This window comes from Caretta caretta, chromosome 7 (genome assembly GCF_965140235.1).
Source record: "Caretta caretta isolate rCarCar2 chromosome 7, rCarCar1.hap1, whole genome shotgun sequence".
Lineage (NCBI taxonomy): Eukaryota > Metazoa > Chordata > Testudines > Cheloniidae > Caretta > Caretta caretta.
The window spans coordinates 108,308,094-108,325,489 of NC_134212.1; the positions used below are offsets into that span (position 1 = coordinate 108,308,094).

Consider the following 17,396-nt stretch of genomic DNA (forward strand, 5'->3'; position numbering starts at 1 on the left):
ACTGCAAAGATTAATGTGCAATATCTTACATTGCTTAATCATTCCCTTGAAGTTGTTAGAATTGGATAGGAAACATCTCCTACATTATTAAAAATTAAATCAAGAGATTGAAGCTAGTCTCTTAGAGCTCTGCCTACACAATAAATGATGCCTATCACCATTAAGTAACATTTATGATAGTTTTAGTTTAGTTCAAAAACATACCGAGCAATAAGCAGTTAACAGAAAAATGTTACATTATCAAACTTCTAAAATATATAAGTATAAGAAGTTTGAGGAGTTAAAAGCCCTTGCCAGTGATCTTTTAAGTCTCCATAAAATTAAAACAATTTAAATCAAAATAAAATACACATTGATGTAATATATAAAAAATAATTCTAAAAAAAAAAAAGTTTAATTCCCCTGCCATCCATCGCCATATCTTCAGTAGTCCAATGTGGATTCATGGTTTCTTTATCTTTTACATTAAATTTTCCCAATTAGGAATCTCTCATTATGTTGTTTACTTTATAAATATGATGAACTATATTTTCAGAAGATGCAATATTAATCATACCCATGTGCTGAATCTTTTATAACTATAACAGAAGCACTTCCAATTTTCTAATGCTTCTACTAACCCTTTTAAGAATATTTTTGTAGGTCCACATTTTATTGATGCATCATTCAAACAAATACAACTAAAGTTTAAGTGGGAATATAAAATTTCATATTAGATGGATAAATTGATTTTTTCTATTTATGATACAAAAGCACTAAGGATTAAAAAAAAAACAGCACTAGTATCCATTCATTATTAATGGAAGAAAAGATGAAAATAACTTTTCTGAAAGTTATGCTTTCAACATGCATACGAAACTGTATAATAGAGTAGTTTAGCTTTAATGAGAAGCCTTTGAAAATGTTTTTAAAAACCATATATGTAATATGTTAGCAATGGTTTTTAATTTTAAATGCTATAATCATGTTAATGAAAACTAAAAAAGCAGGATCTAGTAACCTCTTGGGTTTCATAACAGAATACAAAATGATAATTTCAAAACCAGTTGTTAGTAGGAAAAGAAGAAAAATCAAATGAAGATTAAAACAGATATCAAGTCCCTATAATGTCTATTAATCACACCACAAGTTCATTGGTGGAAGAGCCAAAACAGGGTTATTGAATAGCAGTTAGTATTCATTCTGTTATTCATATATTTCTTATGTGTTTGTACAATGCAGGGGCCAATCCTAATCAGGGCCTCTGGGCACTACTGAAATCTAAATCAGTGGTTTTCAACTTGGGGTCTGCAGACTAAGCTTTCCCAAGGGGTCTGCACATCCATTTTAAAATTTTTCAGGGGTCCTCAAATGTGATCTAAATAATCAATAGTAATAATAAATATTTTATTCCCTCCACTAGTATGGATCCTGAATTTGGTATTCAGACACATCTTCCTGATTATGGTCTCAAATTGCAGTGGGGGAGGTCTTGGTTGGATATTAGGAAAAACTATTTCAGCAGGAGGGTCCTTAACCACTGGAATGGGATACCTAGGGAAGTGGTGGAATCTCCATCCTTAGAGGTTTTTAAGGCCTGGCTTGACAAAGCCCTGGCTGGAATGATTTAGTTGGGGTTGGGTCCCACTTTGAGCAGGGGATTGGAATAGATGACCTCCTGAGGCCTCTTCCAACTCTAATCTTCTATGATGATTCTATGATTACTCTTCATGTGCCATATATTTATATGGCATTATATATCTATAAATAAATGATGTCAGCTCTTTATGCTCCTTATTAAAAATATCTAAATATTACATGCATTGTGTCTTACAATTTTTTAAGATCAACTGCTTTTAATTCAGTTTGTACTAAAATTCTATCATCAGCAGTTTCAGCTTAATATGAATGAAAAAACAAACAAAATGAACTTTAATAAATGGAGTGGAATTAGTTCCAATGAGAAAAGGAACATGAATTGTAAAAGCCATATAAATCAGACATTGTAATAAAGTTTATCATGTTAGAAAGAATTCTCTGTCCTACAATGTTCTAGAGAAAATGCAAACAGCCAATGTTCATCCTAGATCAAAAAGCACATTAGTTACTAATTCAAATATTTATAGTTCAATGCAGTGTCCAATCTAATTTTCACAAAGAGGTACTGGTTTTGCAGAGCAAAAAATTCAATTGGGTAATTTTCTTGTGTGTCAAAATGACTGCATTGCTTATGGAATACTAAATACTATAATTCTTATCCCCCCCAAAGGATTAGCAAGAATTAAAAACAAACTCACTTGACTTCGCAGGAATGGATGCTTAACTCCTTGTGTAAAAGTCCACTGGTAAGATTATACACTAAAACTGAGCCATTGCTTGTACCTATAAAAAGTCATTTGTATTTTAGAAAAAAATATATATGCAGAGCAGCTTTTGCAGTAATTTTTAAAAATGAAAACACAAGAGTCACAGCTACTTCAAACGATTTAATCTATAAATAATTCACATTTCCAGCAAGAAGTGGGCACTTTGATTTTTAAGGGGCTAAAGTTTAAATCCTACTTCAAAAATTGTAAGGTTCCAGTTTAAGCCAGGAAACATTAGGGCTTCCAACTTTTAGAATTTGTTGAAGATTTGGGAACAAAGATGGAGGGTTTTTTTTATTACATAAAAGCATGTTCACTAGATACGAAAGTACCAGGTACTTTTACTTTTATTACAAAGGAGAGTTGCTGAATCATATGCAAAGATAAATTGGTTTCCTCAATAATCCAGAAGGAGCAACATGGCAAATTTTCATTAATCAATATTTACAATTCTGCTTTCTCTTTGAAAAAAACCATTTCTGTTTTAAACTACAAACCAATAAATGTATTAAGAGCTTCTAGCTTAAACCAATTAGATCAAAAAACTTCATGGATAATGAAGTTTATAATTTTCTACTTCGTGTAGTTGACAGACTCTCTGGGTTTTTTTTCTTAACAGTAAACCCAGTAGAAATATTGCCTTTTTCCCCTCTAACAGGGTTGCTATGGGTATAGATACGGAAAAGACAGTCTAAAGCCGTGGTTATCAACATGTACCCCAGGGAATATGCAGAGGTCTTCCAGTGGGTATGTCTTCTTATTTAGATCAGAATTTCTCAACCTGGAAGCTGCAGGCCCCATCAGTCTCACAAGATGGGTTTAGGCAAATGGTGGGCAACCTGCGGGCCGCACGCAGCGTGTCAGGGTAATCTGCTGGCGGGCCATGAGACAATTTGTTTGCATTGACGGGGCCGCATGTGGATTACCCGCTGATTAGGGTTTAGGGGGATTGCAAGTGCAGGGTAATTGTCTAAGACCCCACGCCACAGGGGTTCCCACGAAGCTAAGTTACTTGATTCAGACCCGTTGCTTGGGCTCAGGCTTCAGAGAAGGCTCAAAAGTGAAAAACAGGCTCAAGTATCACACTGAAATATAAGTACAATATTTATATTCCAATTGATTTATAATCATATGGTAAAAATGAGAAAGTAAGCAATTTTTCAACAACAGTGACACTTTTTTATTTTTTGATGTCTGATTTTGTAAGCAAGTAGTTTTTAACTGAGGTGAAACTTGAGGTACGCAAGATACATCAGACTCCTGAAAGGGGTACAGTAGTCTGGAAAGGTTAAGAACCACTGGTCTAAAGAATAGGATGAAAGACTGGTGCTTAAAGAACACACTCTTGGTGTACAGCAAATATTATCCTATACTGCTGAATGCATTTTATAGCTACATATTGGTTTCTTAATCTTTATATTTCACTCTTGGAACAAATACTAAGGCAAAGCTATAGTGGAAGGATTAGATATTTGTCAGTAAACACTGATTTGCTATATACACATAAATCAACGAAAAAATATTTCCATCAATAATAGAAATTTACAGGTAGGAAAAGAAAAAATGCTGCTTGAGAACTCAGTTTGATTTAAAGATATTTACAATACATATTTTTGACATGTGATGTTGATAATTTGGTGTTTTAATGGTAATAAAGCTTTCTTAATCTCAAAAAGTCTACTGTCATTACATAATTATTGGATGACATTATTTGCAATTGTGCTAAGGGACTAAAACAGGATTTATTAGGAGGAGGATTTACAAATTTCCAGAGTGAAATCCCGTGTCAGAGAACTGGAATGGTATAAATAGCCCCCAAAATGCCCAGTTGTGGCCACAGGAGGATTCCCCAGCACAGACGTTGCGACAGACAACCATAAGCTGCCTTCTGAAGGTCCCTTTGCAATCCCTGGGAAAGGAAGTAGAATGGGAATGTTGGGGGCTGGACTCCAGCATACCATGTTGCAGAGGCTCCAGGCAGTGCTGAAGCCCATAGGGCAGCCCAGGGAGGTTGCTGTAATTTAGCCAGGCCCCAAGGGTTTTCTAAATTATGCTGGGAGTTACTTCAGCCACAGAAGAAGTCAAGAATCAGGGTCCGGTCTTGCAAACATTACAGTGTGTTTCAGGCCCCAGTCCTGCAACTGGCTCCACTCAGGCAGATGCCTGAGCCTGCCTGGAACCCCAGTGAAGTCACTGGTGCTATGCACTAGCACAGGTGTCTTGCCAACATGGAGCCTGTTGAAGGATCAGAGTCTAAATAGCAAGGGTTTGCAAGATCAGGCCTTAGATGCCAATCACAGTAGTATCAAGATGCTTTAGGTCAGAACCAGATATGGCAAGGAAAAATAATGGCATGGTTAAAATTAAGTATATGCTTAGTTACTCACTTGAATCGGGGCCTTAAGGCATGTATTAAGCTCATTAATTCATTTTGGACAAATGGCATACAGAAATGAATTTTTAGGAGGGTTTGGAATGAGGAGCAATCACTGCCTTACAGAACAAATTTTGGAAAAGTATCCATGAACAGAGGGCAACATGGAAGACAGAAATACCACCAAAATACCTGTTTCTAAGCACAAGACAGCCAAACCACTTAAATTTACAAGCTGCACCACATATGCCCAAAGTTGCTGGCAGCAAAACTATGCAAAAAATATTTCTAATGAAAGCTACTAAAACGGCCACTGCTTTGGACTGGATACACAGTATTAAAAATAGACTGAAATTATCCTTGGTTTTGTACATCCTTCACACGTAAGTACAAAACATCAAGCAGCCCATTCAGAGTACTTACCAACAGCTAAGAGAGGCTGATACTGTTTTATGTTTTTTGTGGTTAGAGGTGGACACATACGGATAGCAAATGGAGGCAAAGGAAGTCCTGAGAGAAGCCCCGTCAGCAGGAATTTGAGGTGCACTTCTTGAAAGAAATAATTTTTTAACTGTTCTTCACCAGTAACTGCACCTTGTCCTGCTTTATATTTAAAAAAAATAATAAAAAATGAAGCTTCTGTAAGCATTGCATTTTAATCTGACAGTAGATACATACTTACCAGCTGCTTACAAAATAAGGCAATTAATTATCAATAAATGTATGCAGTAGTAACTTTTATTTAAAGAGGCATTCAATATTGTTGCAATAGACACAGGCAGAACTATCTTCAGGAGACTTACATTTCAGCTGGTAATTTCTTAAGTCTCAAACCTCTTACCTCCACCTGCCCCCACTTTTATCTTTAGGAACTCAAATATGTAAACTTTGTAGATTCTGATCTATTTCCATAAATTCAGAAATGGCTTCATTTTTGTCTTTTAGAGTTCAAAGGTGTTTTGCACATGATTAGTCCATTTGGAGAGAAAAAGAAGAGCCAATTCTGAAAAGTTACTACCGTATATACTCCACTTCTAGACATTAAGTGCACTTGCACAGTAGTTATGTTAAAGACAGAAGAAAAATAGAGCTTGATTCTGTTGCCCTATGCTTTGCACAGCCATTTACGCCAATGCAAAGCAGTTGTAAGAAAGGTACCAAATCAGAATGGCACTGACATAAATGACTACACAATATGCAGATAATGGAGAATCAGGTCCTAAGTGTCCTTCCTTAATGCTCCAAATCATATCAAGTTATCGAAAAGAAGGGTTTTTTGAACAGTGGTCTGCTGAGGGTGAAAATTCATTCAAGTGCAGTATATCTTTATACCATGTCGGGAATGGGTGCACAGGTCACATCTCACAGTCAGGGTATCTCTGCACTGGATTTGAATAGGGCTATTCCAGTGAATCCAAATTCTCACACACGTGATTCATAGGAGCTGTAACCATTATTTCCAGATATACAAAGGTTCTCCTGCTACTGAAATGTTGTTTATTTTCCCAACATTACATTTTTAAGAGGAGCACATACAAGGTATGTTGTCTTCATGTCATAGAAAGATTAATTGAATATTTTCTTTAAAAAACAGAAATGTTGTTCAGTTTTTCAACATCACAACTCAAACTCTGAATCTAGCTTCAGTATTTACATATAATCCATAAACCATAAGATTTTCTCTTTAGTTTTAAAAGACTACCTCTAAAATTGTTTGTAACGCTTACCTATCATGTTATCCAATGAAAGATCTGGAAGTTTATTTTGGAATGCTCCTACAGGAATTCCACAGAAAGCAACTGGTGAATACAAAGGTGATGCACTTGAATTGCTTTAAAGGAAGAAAAAAAGTTGTGAACGCAAAATGGCATGGCTGTTTGCTTGATGCACTTGGTTCTGTTTTTACCCTGAACTGTTCTTTCAAATGTCACTTAAATGCCCTGCTACTTATTATCTGCAACATTATTTTGGTGATTTTCCATATACAATCTCACCAATATATGGCAATTATCCAGAGATAATTGCTTTGAGTTAGCATGTCTCATCTTCCATATACACATTTTCTAACCAATCCTCTTTGCTTCGTATTTGTGACTAGTTACCCCAATGTAGTTCTTGTTCTGAACTGACATCCAAAATTTTATAAATGCATTTTTCCTGTACTATTCCTATTTTAACACTAAGTTAATCAGTGCAGTAGCCACAGACCTCAGATCTAGAAAAAGTATTAATACACAGTTTAGAACATTGTAGCAACATAATTTTAGAACGTGGTTACATCAGAATATTCCCTGTCCAACCCCTTTTTAACTGACTCAGTACTCAAATGCCTTATAGCAATGGATCAAATTCAGAAAAGTAGCTGAACAGTGGTGTAAAAACCACCCTCCTTAAGCCATCTAAGGAATTGTCTATGCAAACATTTAGTTTGCAACAAGCTGGAGCATGAAACTACCACTAGCCTGAGTGGATTAATAAACCACACCTAAGGAGGGCTCTTGTTACCAGACTTATGAAAGCCTCTTTTTTGAGTTTAATGAGGAGCCAAGAGGGGAACTATGGGGAGGGGTGCTTATAGGACTGCCCCAAGGCCATGAGGGGGCTCCTGGGAAGAGGACGTTCCCTGACACCTATTAAAAAATGTTCTAATTTCCAGACTATTTTGGCAGTCCTTTCTTCATCCAATCAAAACACACAGGTCTTTTCTTCAGGAAAACAGTTTTGTCTAAAGAAAGCTAAATGACAGTGTTCAGGGTAGGAAGGAGGGATAAAGCTGAAGGAAAATTTTCCTTGAAAAAAAAGTTAATGTTGGTCTCTACAGTATTTTTGGATACCTTCCCATTTGCAAGACAATTTTTTTTTTAAAAAAAAAGAAAGGGGGGAGGGAGGAGGGAAAAAAATCCCTCAAAACACAAATGAAATCTAAAGCCTTTTAGTTAATTATAACTATTTTAATCCTCCTACTGCACATAAATTTTCAAGAAGCATGACTCAGTGTTACCGTTATATCACATCACATAATGTGATTAAGTGCTTCGTGTAAATACAATTAAACAACAATGTAACGGAAACATAATACAATTACCTGTTACGTAAATTTCTGCCAGAAATGGTAGACTTCAGTTCCCATATCATCACCCTGCCATCACTGACTATGAGAGCAGTAGAGTTCTCATTCACTGGGCAGCACACCATACTGAATGGGCGAACTGTCTTTGTCACCCTGATTGCATCAGACTGACTTCGTAAGTCATAAATCAGCTCCTGAACTGGATCTGGATCTGTAATATCAATGTACCAAGTATAAGCTGCATAACATTCAGACCCAAAAACAGGATACTATTCTTGGAGGGTAATATGGTTAAGTGGGAAGAACAATTTACTTTATTAAGATTTACAGAATGTTCATAGGAAAACAAGTTTTTATGAAAGAAAATTAGAAATTAAACACATTTTCACTTCTAACATATACAACGGGTGGTCTTAAATTCTATCCTTTTACTTTGAAAATGGGTAATTCCATCAAAATTTTTCAAACGTTATAAACATGACTTCTCTATTTCCAAAACTTCTCTTCAAAATAAGTAAACAAAAGGTGTCCTCTAGATTAGTAAGCAGATAGTGAAATAAGCTCTCTAAAATACGCTAACTCAAAAGCCAATTTGCCTTGGGACATCCTCCTCTCTCCCTAATCTAAAATACATTTCTGACATGCTTGTAAAATTGGAACAAGAGAACGTGATGCCAATAGCAGCTCACTAAAAAGACACAAACTACAAAAGCCTATCGAAAGACCTTATCAGAAACACCACTTACTCTCCAAGGATTTTAAAATTTACAGCATTAAGCATGTATATAGAGTTAGCTTATGCCCTTTATTCCCTGTTTAATTTAATTAAAACATTTAACTGAGTAATATTCTGTTACACAACCAATGATAGAAGTTTAGTAACTTAGAACTGGAATTACGGTATTATATTAGTTGATCCCAATTTACATTAAATTGTAATAAACTCTTCAGAGCAAATTGCTTCCAAAAACTTGTGTATACACATAATAATGCATTTAGAAACATAAACATCTTTTGCTTTGTCCACAGACACGGTAAAGCAAATTAAATACCATTTATTGGGACTTTCCCTACAGATTTGATTATTAAGATGATTCATAATTTAAAAAGATTATTTATTCAGCAATTAAAGGATTTTCAGGATATTCAGGCTCTTATCTTGCATTAAAAGCCAAGGGAATTTAGAATTAAGTTGGAGAAAACAGTGGAAATTCAATTAATTTGAAGAAAAAAAAAAAAAGACAAGAAAACTCATGACCAACCATCACAAAAAAAAAAAAAGGCAAATACAATTTATTGTAAGACCCAGGTTTTAATGTTTTTCAGAAAAAGTGCTTGTATTTGAAAAAAATAAATTGAAATTTAGGCCAGAGGAGCTGATTTTGACATCATACTCAGTTTTGATCATTTATTGGCACCAAACTCACCTGGATCCTCATTTGATGTACCAGTTATACTAATGTTAGATCTGCGAACTCTTAAAGTTATACAACCATTCTCGTGTAGACAAAACAAACCATCACGCTGAAAGCATGGAATTACCTATATGAACAGATGTCAAAAAGCATTGAATTAAACACAAGATCACTTAGTGTGCAATTTATGTTAATATGCATCAGAAGGTGCTCACTCATTTATATTGAAGGAGTTACTAAAGAACATATCACTAAGGAACTATTTAAATCAATTTATCTAGTTATATTACCTGTAAAAAAGCACTGTAATGGAGATTTCAGTCCCCTGTGCAAAAAGTCCAGGACCTCATTTAAGCAAACTCAGTGGCAGTCTTTAGTTTAAAAAAAAAATATAAAAAATTCGCACTTCAACAATGAGATTTTCAGCATAGGTTTTCTTTTAAACCGTGTTATAAAATTATTCAGCATAGGAACTTTATTTTTAGAGCTATTTGAATAATTATATTATAAATATTTGTGAATAAAGCCTCAGTTCCTTGTAATTTGGGATTACATATTATTCATGAGTAGCCAGACAACTGCTGGGTATTCACAGAAATGTCTGCAAATCCTAAGAATTCCAAGAGTTTAAGCACCAGGAACTATCATCCAAATGGAGTAATTGGAATGCCTTTTAATATAAACTTAGCAATTTAAAATAAGGAGTCATCATGTGAACAATCAGCTCTGTGTAGACCACATTTTGAGAACTTCTCTTTTATAGCATCATCAATATCTTTGGAACTAAACTGGGAAAATCAATTGATGGTTCAAATGATACTGGTACAGGTGAAATCAGTCGGCTTATGAGGAATTCTATGTTTTTCTTTTTGGGGGGTTGGAGGGAGGGCATTCTTTCCACATGTACATACACAACAGCACTCACATTTGTTTTAGCTGTGATATTTTGCTCTACTTTTTCTCTAGTCCCAGGAATTCATGATTCCATAAGAGCAAACAGGCTTCAATAAGACCATAGACTTGATTTAGCTACCTAATCAAGCAAAGCCAGATGCTCAGAAAAGTGCACGTCACCTTGTGTATAAAAAGCTAAACACACAGAAAATGAAATTTCCTTTCTCCACAGGATTGTTTCCACACTGGTAGTTTTTATACCACCACAAAAAGATTGGATTTGCAGTAGACCTCTGTGAGCTTAATTAAACAATGCCTGCTGCATCGGGGCCAGCTTTTTCCCTATCTAGTTTATTTCTTTTCACTGTCTGTTACTCATCAAAAGAAACTGTCAAGTGGGTGAAGAACTTATGGCTGCCACATTGCTACTAAAGGCCATGCACTTCTCCCACTCTTGCCCAACTAGCCTGCCCACCCTTCATGAGGAAGCACTTAAAAATTCATTTTAAAATGGAACTTGCAAATATTTTCACACTGACATCAGTTTAGAGGGAACATAATTCACAGTTTTCAATCTTTTCATTTTCTCCCTGCCCACACAAATGTAAACTATTTGGAAAATGCAACTATTATGTTGAATGATTAGATCCTGCTGTATGAATATCTCAACAGCATGTCAATATTCCAAATGGAATCTTGATCAGACAAACTAAATGACTAAGGATTCACAAAAAATAGGAAAGATTAATGTGGATATAGCTTATGAAAAAGCCAGTTTACCTTGCCTAAAGCTACTGACCTAGGCCCTGCTCCAAGTTACACTGGTGTAAGCGAGAACAAAACTTAACCATTGCAATTGAGATACCATAACTTCATGATTTTTCACAATCATGTTTTAGAAATAACAAATAAAATCAGTTTCCATACTTATCTCCAGAAACCAAGCTACATCATATTTAAAAAAAAATTGAGCAGGGCATGCAGGAGAATGAAACAGATGCAGAGATGGATTTTAAATTGGCAGCCTGCAACTTTATTAATTTTAATGGGGAGAGGTACCTCAGTCTGTGAAGATATGGTCTCCCCTCCTTCCTAAAGCTACATCCATCTCCCAGCTTGCTTATTCATGTTTACATTTGGGAGTTGATTTCTTTGAGCTTCCCATCTGCACTGGGCACAGGTTGTGATGAAGTTACCAACTTCACTTATTAAACTTACAGCTTTTAAATACCTTTCCTTATTAGCCTCTAATCAGGTCCCCAGGATGCTATGGGAAAGTAAACTCCCCTAGGCACTACATGAATCTTCCCCTGAGGGAAAAATTCTTTCTGGATTCCAAAACTAGTGATCTGGTCAGATGCACAGAATCTTGGAAATGCAGTTCAAATTATACCTCCATTTTTCCAATAGGGATAGCACAACAGTAATCACGCCAGAATGGCTTATGCATGCATGCCAGTGAAGCTTTATATACAGCAAGGAGATGGGAGGGATGGGAGAGCTAATCATCTCTCTCTCTGTCTTCCAAGGGCCAATGGGTGGCAGAGGCACCTCTTCTCTACCCCTGCCCAGGACAAATCTTCACTTGCAACGGGGTTGGGGTGGAAGAGAAAGGCTGTGGAGCACTCAAGCCTATTCCACCCAGTCTATTCCCTGCCAGGCTGATCAACTACTGTTCTTGCTGAGATGACGGGGGCAATTTTGTGATCATATCACAGTTTGAACAAACCATTCTAAGTGTCATGGGACCCTAGCTCTAAATTCAAGATTCCTTTATAGGTTATAACTGAGAAATCAGAATTGTCACGTTAAAACATTTTCTTTCAATAGATGTAAAAGCAGCTTTTCCTCATAGCACATGGTAAAATAATTTACGTGATACAGTGTTATGCAGTACAGAATATATGGTTGCTCAGTAGTATTTCTCAGATATTAGCACACAATAAGAACCTTTGCTCTTCACACTAAATTAAAGTTTTCCTTGGGTTTTACAGACTAAAAACCCCAGCCTAAACATCTCTTTGACAGCCACACAGGAAACATAACTTTAGAAAGAAAGAATCATATATTTGATACTTATAAAAATCAAATTTATCTAGTTATAGTCCCTAGAATTCAGTAACGGCTGGTATTAATTGCAAAGAATGTTAAATGAAATAAGCGTAGGCAGAAACAAACTAGATTTGTTACCTGTACAAAAGGTATGCCTGTTCTTTCAATAGCTATTACACCTACTGTCTGGTTCACTTCAAGGTCAAGAATCAAAATTTCTCTGGGATAGAGTAACAACATGTAGTTTCTTTTGGAAGGTAGATATGACAACTGAAGACACTCATTCAGTGTTACAGATTCAGCACTGAAATATACCAAATGCACATCTATTAAGCAGTTTTTACATAGTTCATAAAGCAGGAGCAGCTTTAAAGAGGTTTTGATATTAGCATATTTCAAACTCAGAATACAATTAATAGCAGCATGGTAATATTTTGCATGCAGCCACAAAAGCCAATTTCCAAGGACTGCCCACTTAAACAGATAAGACAGTTGTAGTTACCCCATTTGATCCATCACAATTCAAAATACACCTCTGGAAATTAAAGTCAAACTGAAAAGCTTTGAAAAATGAATAAGTTTATGATGCTAGGGAAATAAATGTAATGTAATGGTTTCACATTTCAAGAGAAAGGCTGTCCAACTGTGAATAGCGTTAGCAGTTGAAGCATCTATTGGTATTCATGAGAAATCAGCCTCACTCATGGGGCTCATTGCAATTTGCATATCACTGTGCATAATTTTTTATTTTGTAATTAACTAAAACTAGCCTCACAGCCAGAAAGTATGTTAAAGTTGAAATAAAGAAGTTGAGAATGCACAAATAGTATTTCAGCATGTTGCTGACTACAACACTATTAATAATCAAATGCAATGTATCTAAACAAGAGAGGGGCTGTGAAACAGAGGACATTCTTGAGACTATACATCTAATAATTAATCTGTAAATCTGTGATAGAGTCATAAAGGGCATCTGTATCTTATGTAAACTCTTCATACTATTGAAAGTTCTGAGCAATTTATCATCTATCTTGCAGCTCACTTCTTTTTGCTCTCCCTTTCTCTCGTTTTGCACAACCCATACAACTAACTCCCCCTTCATAACTAAAGGGCAACTAAAACAAATCCAAACCAATCACCGCTGTACCACTTACTTTTTGTTCTCTCATTCCCTTTGACTATTTATACTGTTTTAGGTGTGAAGGTAACTAGCAAACATGAAGTTTAAGAATGCATTCAGAACAACACAGAAACAAATTCCACCTTTGTTAATGTATCGTTACTATACCTGTGTGCGTATATCTATAGACAGATATACACACACACACACCCCACGTTGCAGCAGCACATTCGATCTCCTTGATATTTTTTTTTAAATCAAATATTCTATCTGATGTAGCACAAGCAGATCATGATAGAATAATATAAAAAGAATGTCACACACTTTAATTTAAAAGTATAAAGATCACAATTACTTAAACGATTACAAAATGAGATGCCATTAAGTCTCCTGTTCTATTTGCAATTTAAACAGCTTATTAAAATGAAGTCCAAATTTTTAATCTGCACTAAAATTTGGCGTTAAGCGCTGATTGACAATACAGTCTGATTAGTTTGTTCACACAATCACTGGCAGATTGGAAGGTATTTTTAACAAGTAAAAAAGTACAAAAAGAAAAAAATCACAACATATAAAAATAGAAGTTAGCTGATTTCTAGAATAACCTAAAATGAAGTAATTTTAGCTTTTAAAATACTGAAATTTAACATACAGGTTTAAATTCTGATTTTATTTATGTTATTTATTTATTTATAAATCATCTATCGTTAATTGCTAGGTGCAGGATAAAAAGAAATTAAGAGTCACTCTTAAACATAAAAATAATGTCTCTCTTTACTGCTGCTATTATTTAGGGTTTTCTGATTTTCCTCTAATACTTGCCCCCCCAATCCCATATTCCATGGGAAACGATATCAGGCCCTTCTCAGCTTTCATTATTAAAGGAAGGCTTTTCCAAAAAAGTGGGGCTTGGTTTGAAAATAGTCATAGAATCATAGAATATCAGGGTTGGAAGGGACCCCAGAAGGTCATCTAGTCCAACCCCCTGCTCAAAGCAGGACCAATTCCCAGTTAAATCATCCCAGCCAGGGCTTTGTCAAGCCTGACCTTAAAAACCTCTAAGGAAGGAGATTCTACCACCTCCCTAGGTAACGCATTCCAGTGTTTCACCACCCTCTTAGTGAAAAAGTTTTTCCTAATATCCAATCTAAACCTCCCCCACTGCAACTTGAGACCATTAGTCAGACTTGGATTTATGCTAATCTCCTTTAATAAGTTGTTCAACTGTCATAGATCGCCCACTTAGCACACTATGCCATCTAACCCTGCCATAATATGCTTGACACAGAGATTCTAAGGCTCTGTCCACACTATGGTGGCCTGTAGAGTACAGACACTACATGCCCCCCAAGACTGAGTAAAAAGAGCAGTGTGGATGGTGAGGCATTGCTCAGGTGAGTAAAGACACACCAGAACCTTAGGGTATGTGCTGTGCACAGCTCCCTACACACCCAAGCAGTGCCTGCCTCATCTACACTGCTATTCCTAGCAATGTAGTATCCTGCTGCTGGAGCCTTTCCCAGCCCCAGCGAAAGACTCCAGAAGCAGGGAAAGGCTCCAGATGGGGGAAAGCTTTTCCCTGCCACATGTAACTACAACTGCAGTTTGGATGCAGCCAGTTTTTCACTGTGGCATGTAGCTACATGTACTCTATATGCCCGTGCAGACAATTCTCTGAGTGGGATTGGAGAGGTAATCTCAGATAGTCTTTACAGAATTCAAGAATAATCTTTAAGGTTTTACAGACTGGGACTAGAACCTCAAACCAAATAGGGAAAATGGGTATGATATGCTTGCCACTGTTTTTCTTACTCAGAAAGCAGATGAGTCAATGTGGCTTTTACTTGGACAGTTGCACCTCACATTAAGTTGGAGGTAACAGCAGCATTGTTCACAGTTAAATCTTTAAAGAGGTACAGTCTCCTGGCAAACTGGAGACAGGAAAAGGTATGAATAATTGGTATTTTCTTAAATGCATTATACTTCAGTTTTAGAATGAGTACAATGCAATCCTAATCAGATTTTACAACCCAAAATTAAGAAATGCATATAAGTAGGTACACATCATCTTCCGAAGTTTGAAGAAATACATTTAAAAACTGAGACTGCCTCATTTCAGAAGATACTGACAATTATTAAAAATACTAATACTAAAAATTATTAGATATTTGAAAAATAATCATACATTATATGCACCCTTTGAGCAAGTTCCTTGAAGGAATGCAGATAAAGGCAAGCAGTTGTACTTAATAGGGTTAGCAGATCACTAATAAAGTGCAATCTATTTACTATGTGGTAAATTCTGATAATGATTAAAGTAATTTTTGCTCAAATGCTAAAACAAAGTAAGGAAAAGTTACTCTAAAAATGGCATTGCGGTTCAGTATTCATTGTTTGAATGTTTTCTATATCATTTTGCTCATTTGCTCACCTTAGAAATAAAAAGATTTGTTCCTATCTACCAGGCTTACAAACTCAGCTGAGATCTGAAAGTTAAGCTGTGTTCTTTTCTGTTTCTTCAACATCACTATTCATCAGAATGCAGACCTTTACTATGCCATTTTGATGCCACTGAAGACCATAGATTTCTACAGTTGTAAATTAGGACAAAATTGGGCCCTTCAATTGGGATATATTTAACAACTCAGCTGATGATGCAGGAGAAGGAATAAAATCCAACTCCGTCTTTCAGGATTATTGGATCTGTAAGAATAGGGTGGGAGTTAGCAAAACTTATTCGTCCATAATGTAAGCACATGACTCCAAAAGTCATGAGACAGAAAGCAGATTTGTTGAATGGAAAAGTGCTTTTTGTTCGCTAACTTTTTAGAATGTATCTACTGTAAGAATTCCCTCTCTTCCCTTCAACAATCAGAAGTAATTACTAAAAACAGGTTCAATTAAACCTTATCCAGGGAATCAAAATTAAAAGGAAACAGACGCCTGCAGGATTTAATAAAAGTAGATGCCTGACATCAGGTTCTTCACATTTCATAATCACAGGGCCAGATGCCCTTTAGTTTCACTACTACAGTGGAAAAGATTAGAGATGCTAGGACATGGAGAAAAAAATAATTCTGCAATTTCCCTGTCCCTCAAAGATTTTTTATCAAATATTGTATCATAAATTAATCCAAGTAGTATTTACAGGATTTATAATATGACACACATATATATATAGTTCCAGAGAAAAAGTTCTGTGTGGACAGAAGAAACACTTGCAACTTACCTTGGTTTTTCATTAGTGATTAAAATTTTGACTTTATCAAGGGCCTTTTTGGCCCCTGTAGCAGCAACCAGCTTGTTATGAGAAGGACTAGAATGTGGGCTGGAGATGTAAACTTTTTTCCCTGAGCTGGCAGGAGCCTTGGAAGGAGAGAAGTCTGAGATGAACACAATGCCCTCACTGGTGAGCACTGTATCAAGAAAAACATTTGTTTATTATAGCAAACTGTGATGTGCAATTTTCTTATGGTGTTTTATTTTTAATATAGCTTTTGGGTGGAAAAATTATAATAGTTTTAATGATATTGAACTGGCTGGGAAATTCATAATTCTAGCTAACAGGAATCTTCTAGTGAAAGAGCAGCAAATGGTCTATTACAATTCATTAGCGGCCACAAAACTCAGTTTTTCAAAATTAAGTCCGTATATTACAAAATACTGTACAGATTATTGGCAGAAAGTTCTTATTTGTCCTTTTACATTAGTTCCGTACGCTGATTTTCAGTCATCAACTATTCCTCATTAAGTTTTACAATGCAAAAGGAAAGCATGGTTACCCACAAGAATAAGTCGCCATTGCCAGTCTCACGCAGAATTGTTCTCTCAGAACCTCTAATTATAACATTTACATGATTGCATAACCCAACTCAGCCTTAACTATGAAGCCATGATGGACATCTCCATAATTTTATATTATGTATGTATACATAGATACACCCAAAAGCGCCTTCCTTCAGTTTGATTTGCATGGAGGGAAGCAAGAAAAATGCAGAAACTATACCCAATCTCATTATGGAGAAAAGAGTAGTGATGGAGCTAAATTCAGAAATGGTAATTTCATTTTTTTTTTTTTTTTTTTTTGCTATTTCAGCTAAATTGTGCACAGATCTCCTTTGACATC

General features: G+C 35.7%; 1 protein-coding gene across 5 annotated transcripts in view; it reads right to left on the reverse strand.

Annotated features, from left to right (window-relative positions):
* The window catches only part of WDR11 (WD repeat domain 11), a 74,507-nt gene that overhangs the window by 36,226 nt on the left and 20,885 nt on the right, over positions 1-17,396 (reverse strand). For 3 of the 5 annotated variants that reach the window (XR_007357547.2, XM_048857201.2, XM_048857202.2), the window contains exons 5-11: positions 16,500-16,686; positions 12,289-12,454; positions 9,217-9,331; positions 7,805-8,000; positions 6,447-6,550; positions 5,143-5,322; positions 2,277-2,361 (exon numbers count right to left, since the gene is read on the reverse strand). Coding sequence is in view for 4 of the 5 variants with exons in the window: in XM_048857201.2 (XP_048713158.1) it covers positions 2,277-2,361; positions 5,143-5,322; positions 6,447-6,550; positions 7,805-8,000; positions 9,217-9,331; positions 12,289-12,454; positions 16,500-16,686 (1,033 nt within the window). In the remaining variant the exon portion in view is untranslated. The remainder of the gene's footprint in view (positions 1-2,276; positions 2,362-5,142; positions 5,323-6,446; positions 6,551-7,804; positions 8,001-9,216; positions 9,332-12,288; positions 12,455-16,499; positions 16,687-17,396) is intronic. The other 2 variants (XM_075131054.1, XM_048857203.2) reach the window with 1 other exon arrangement.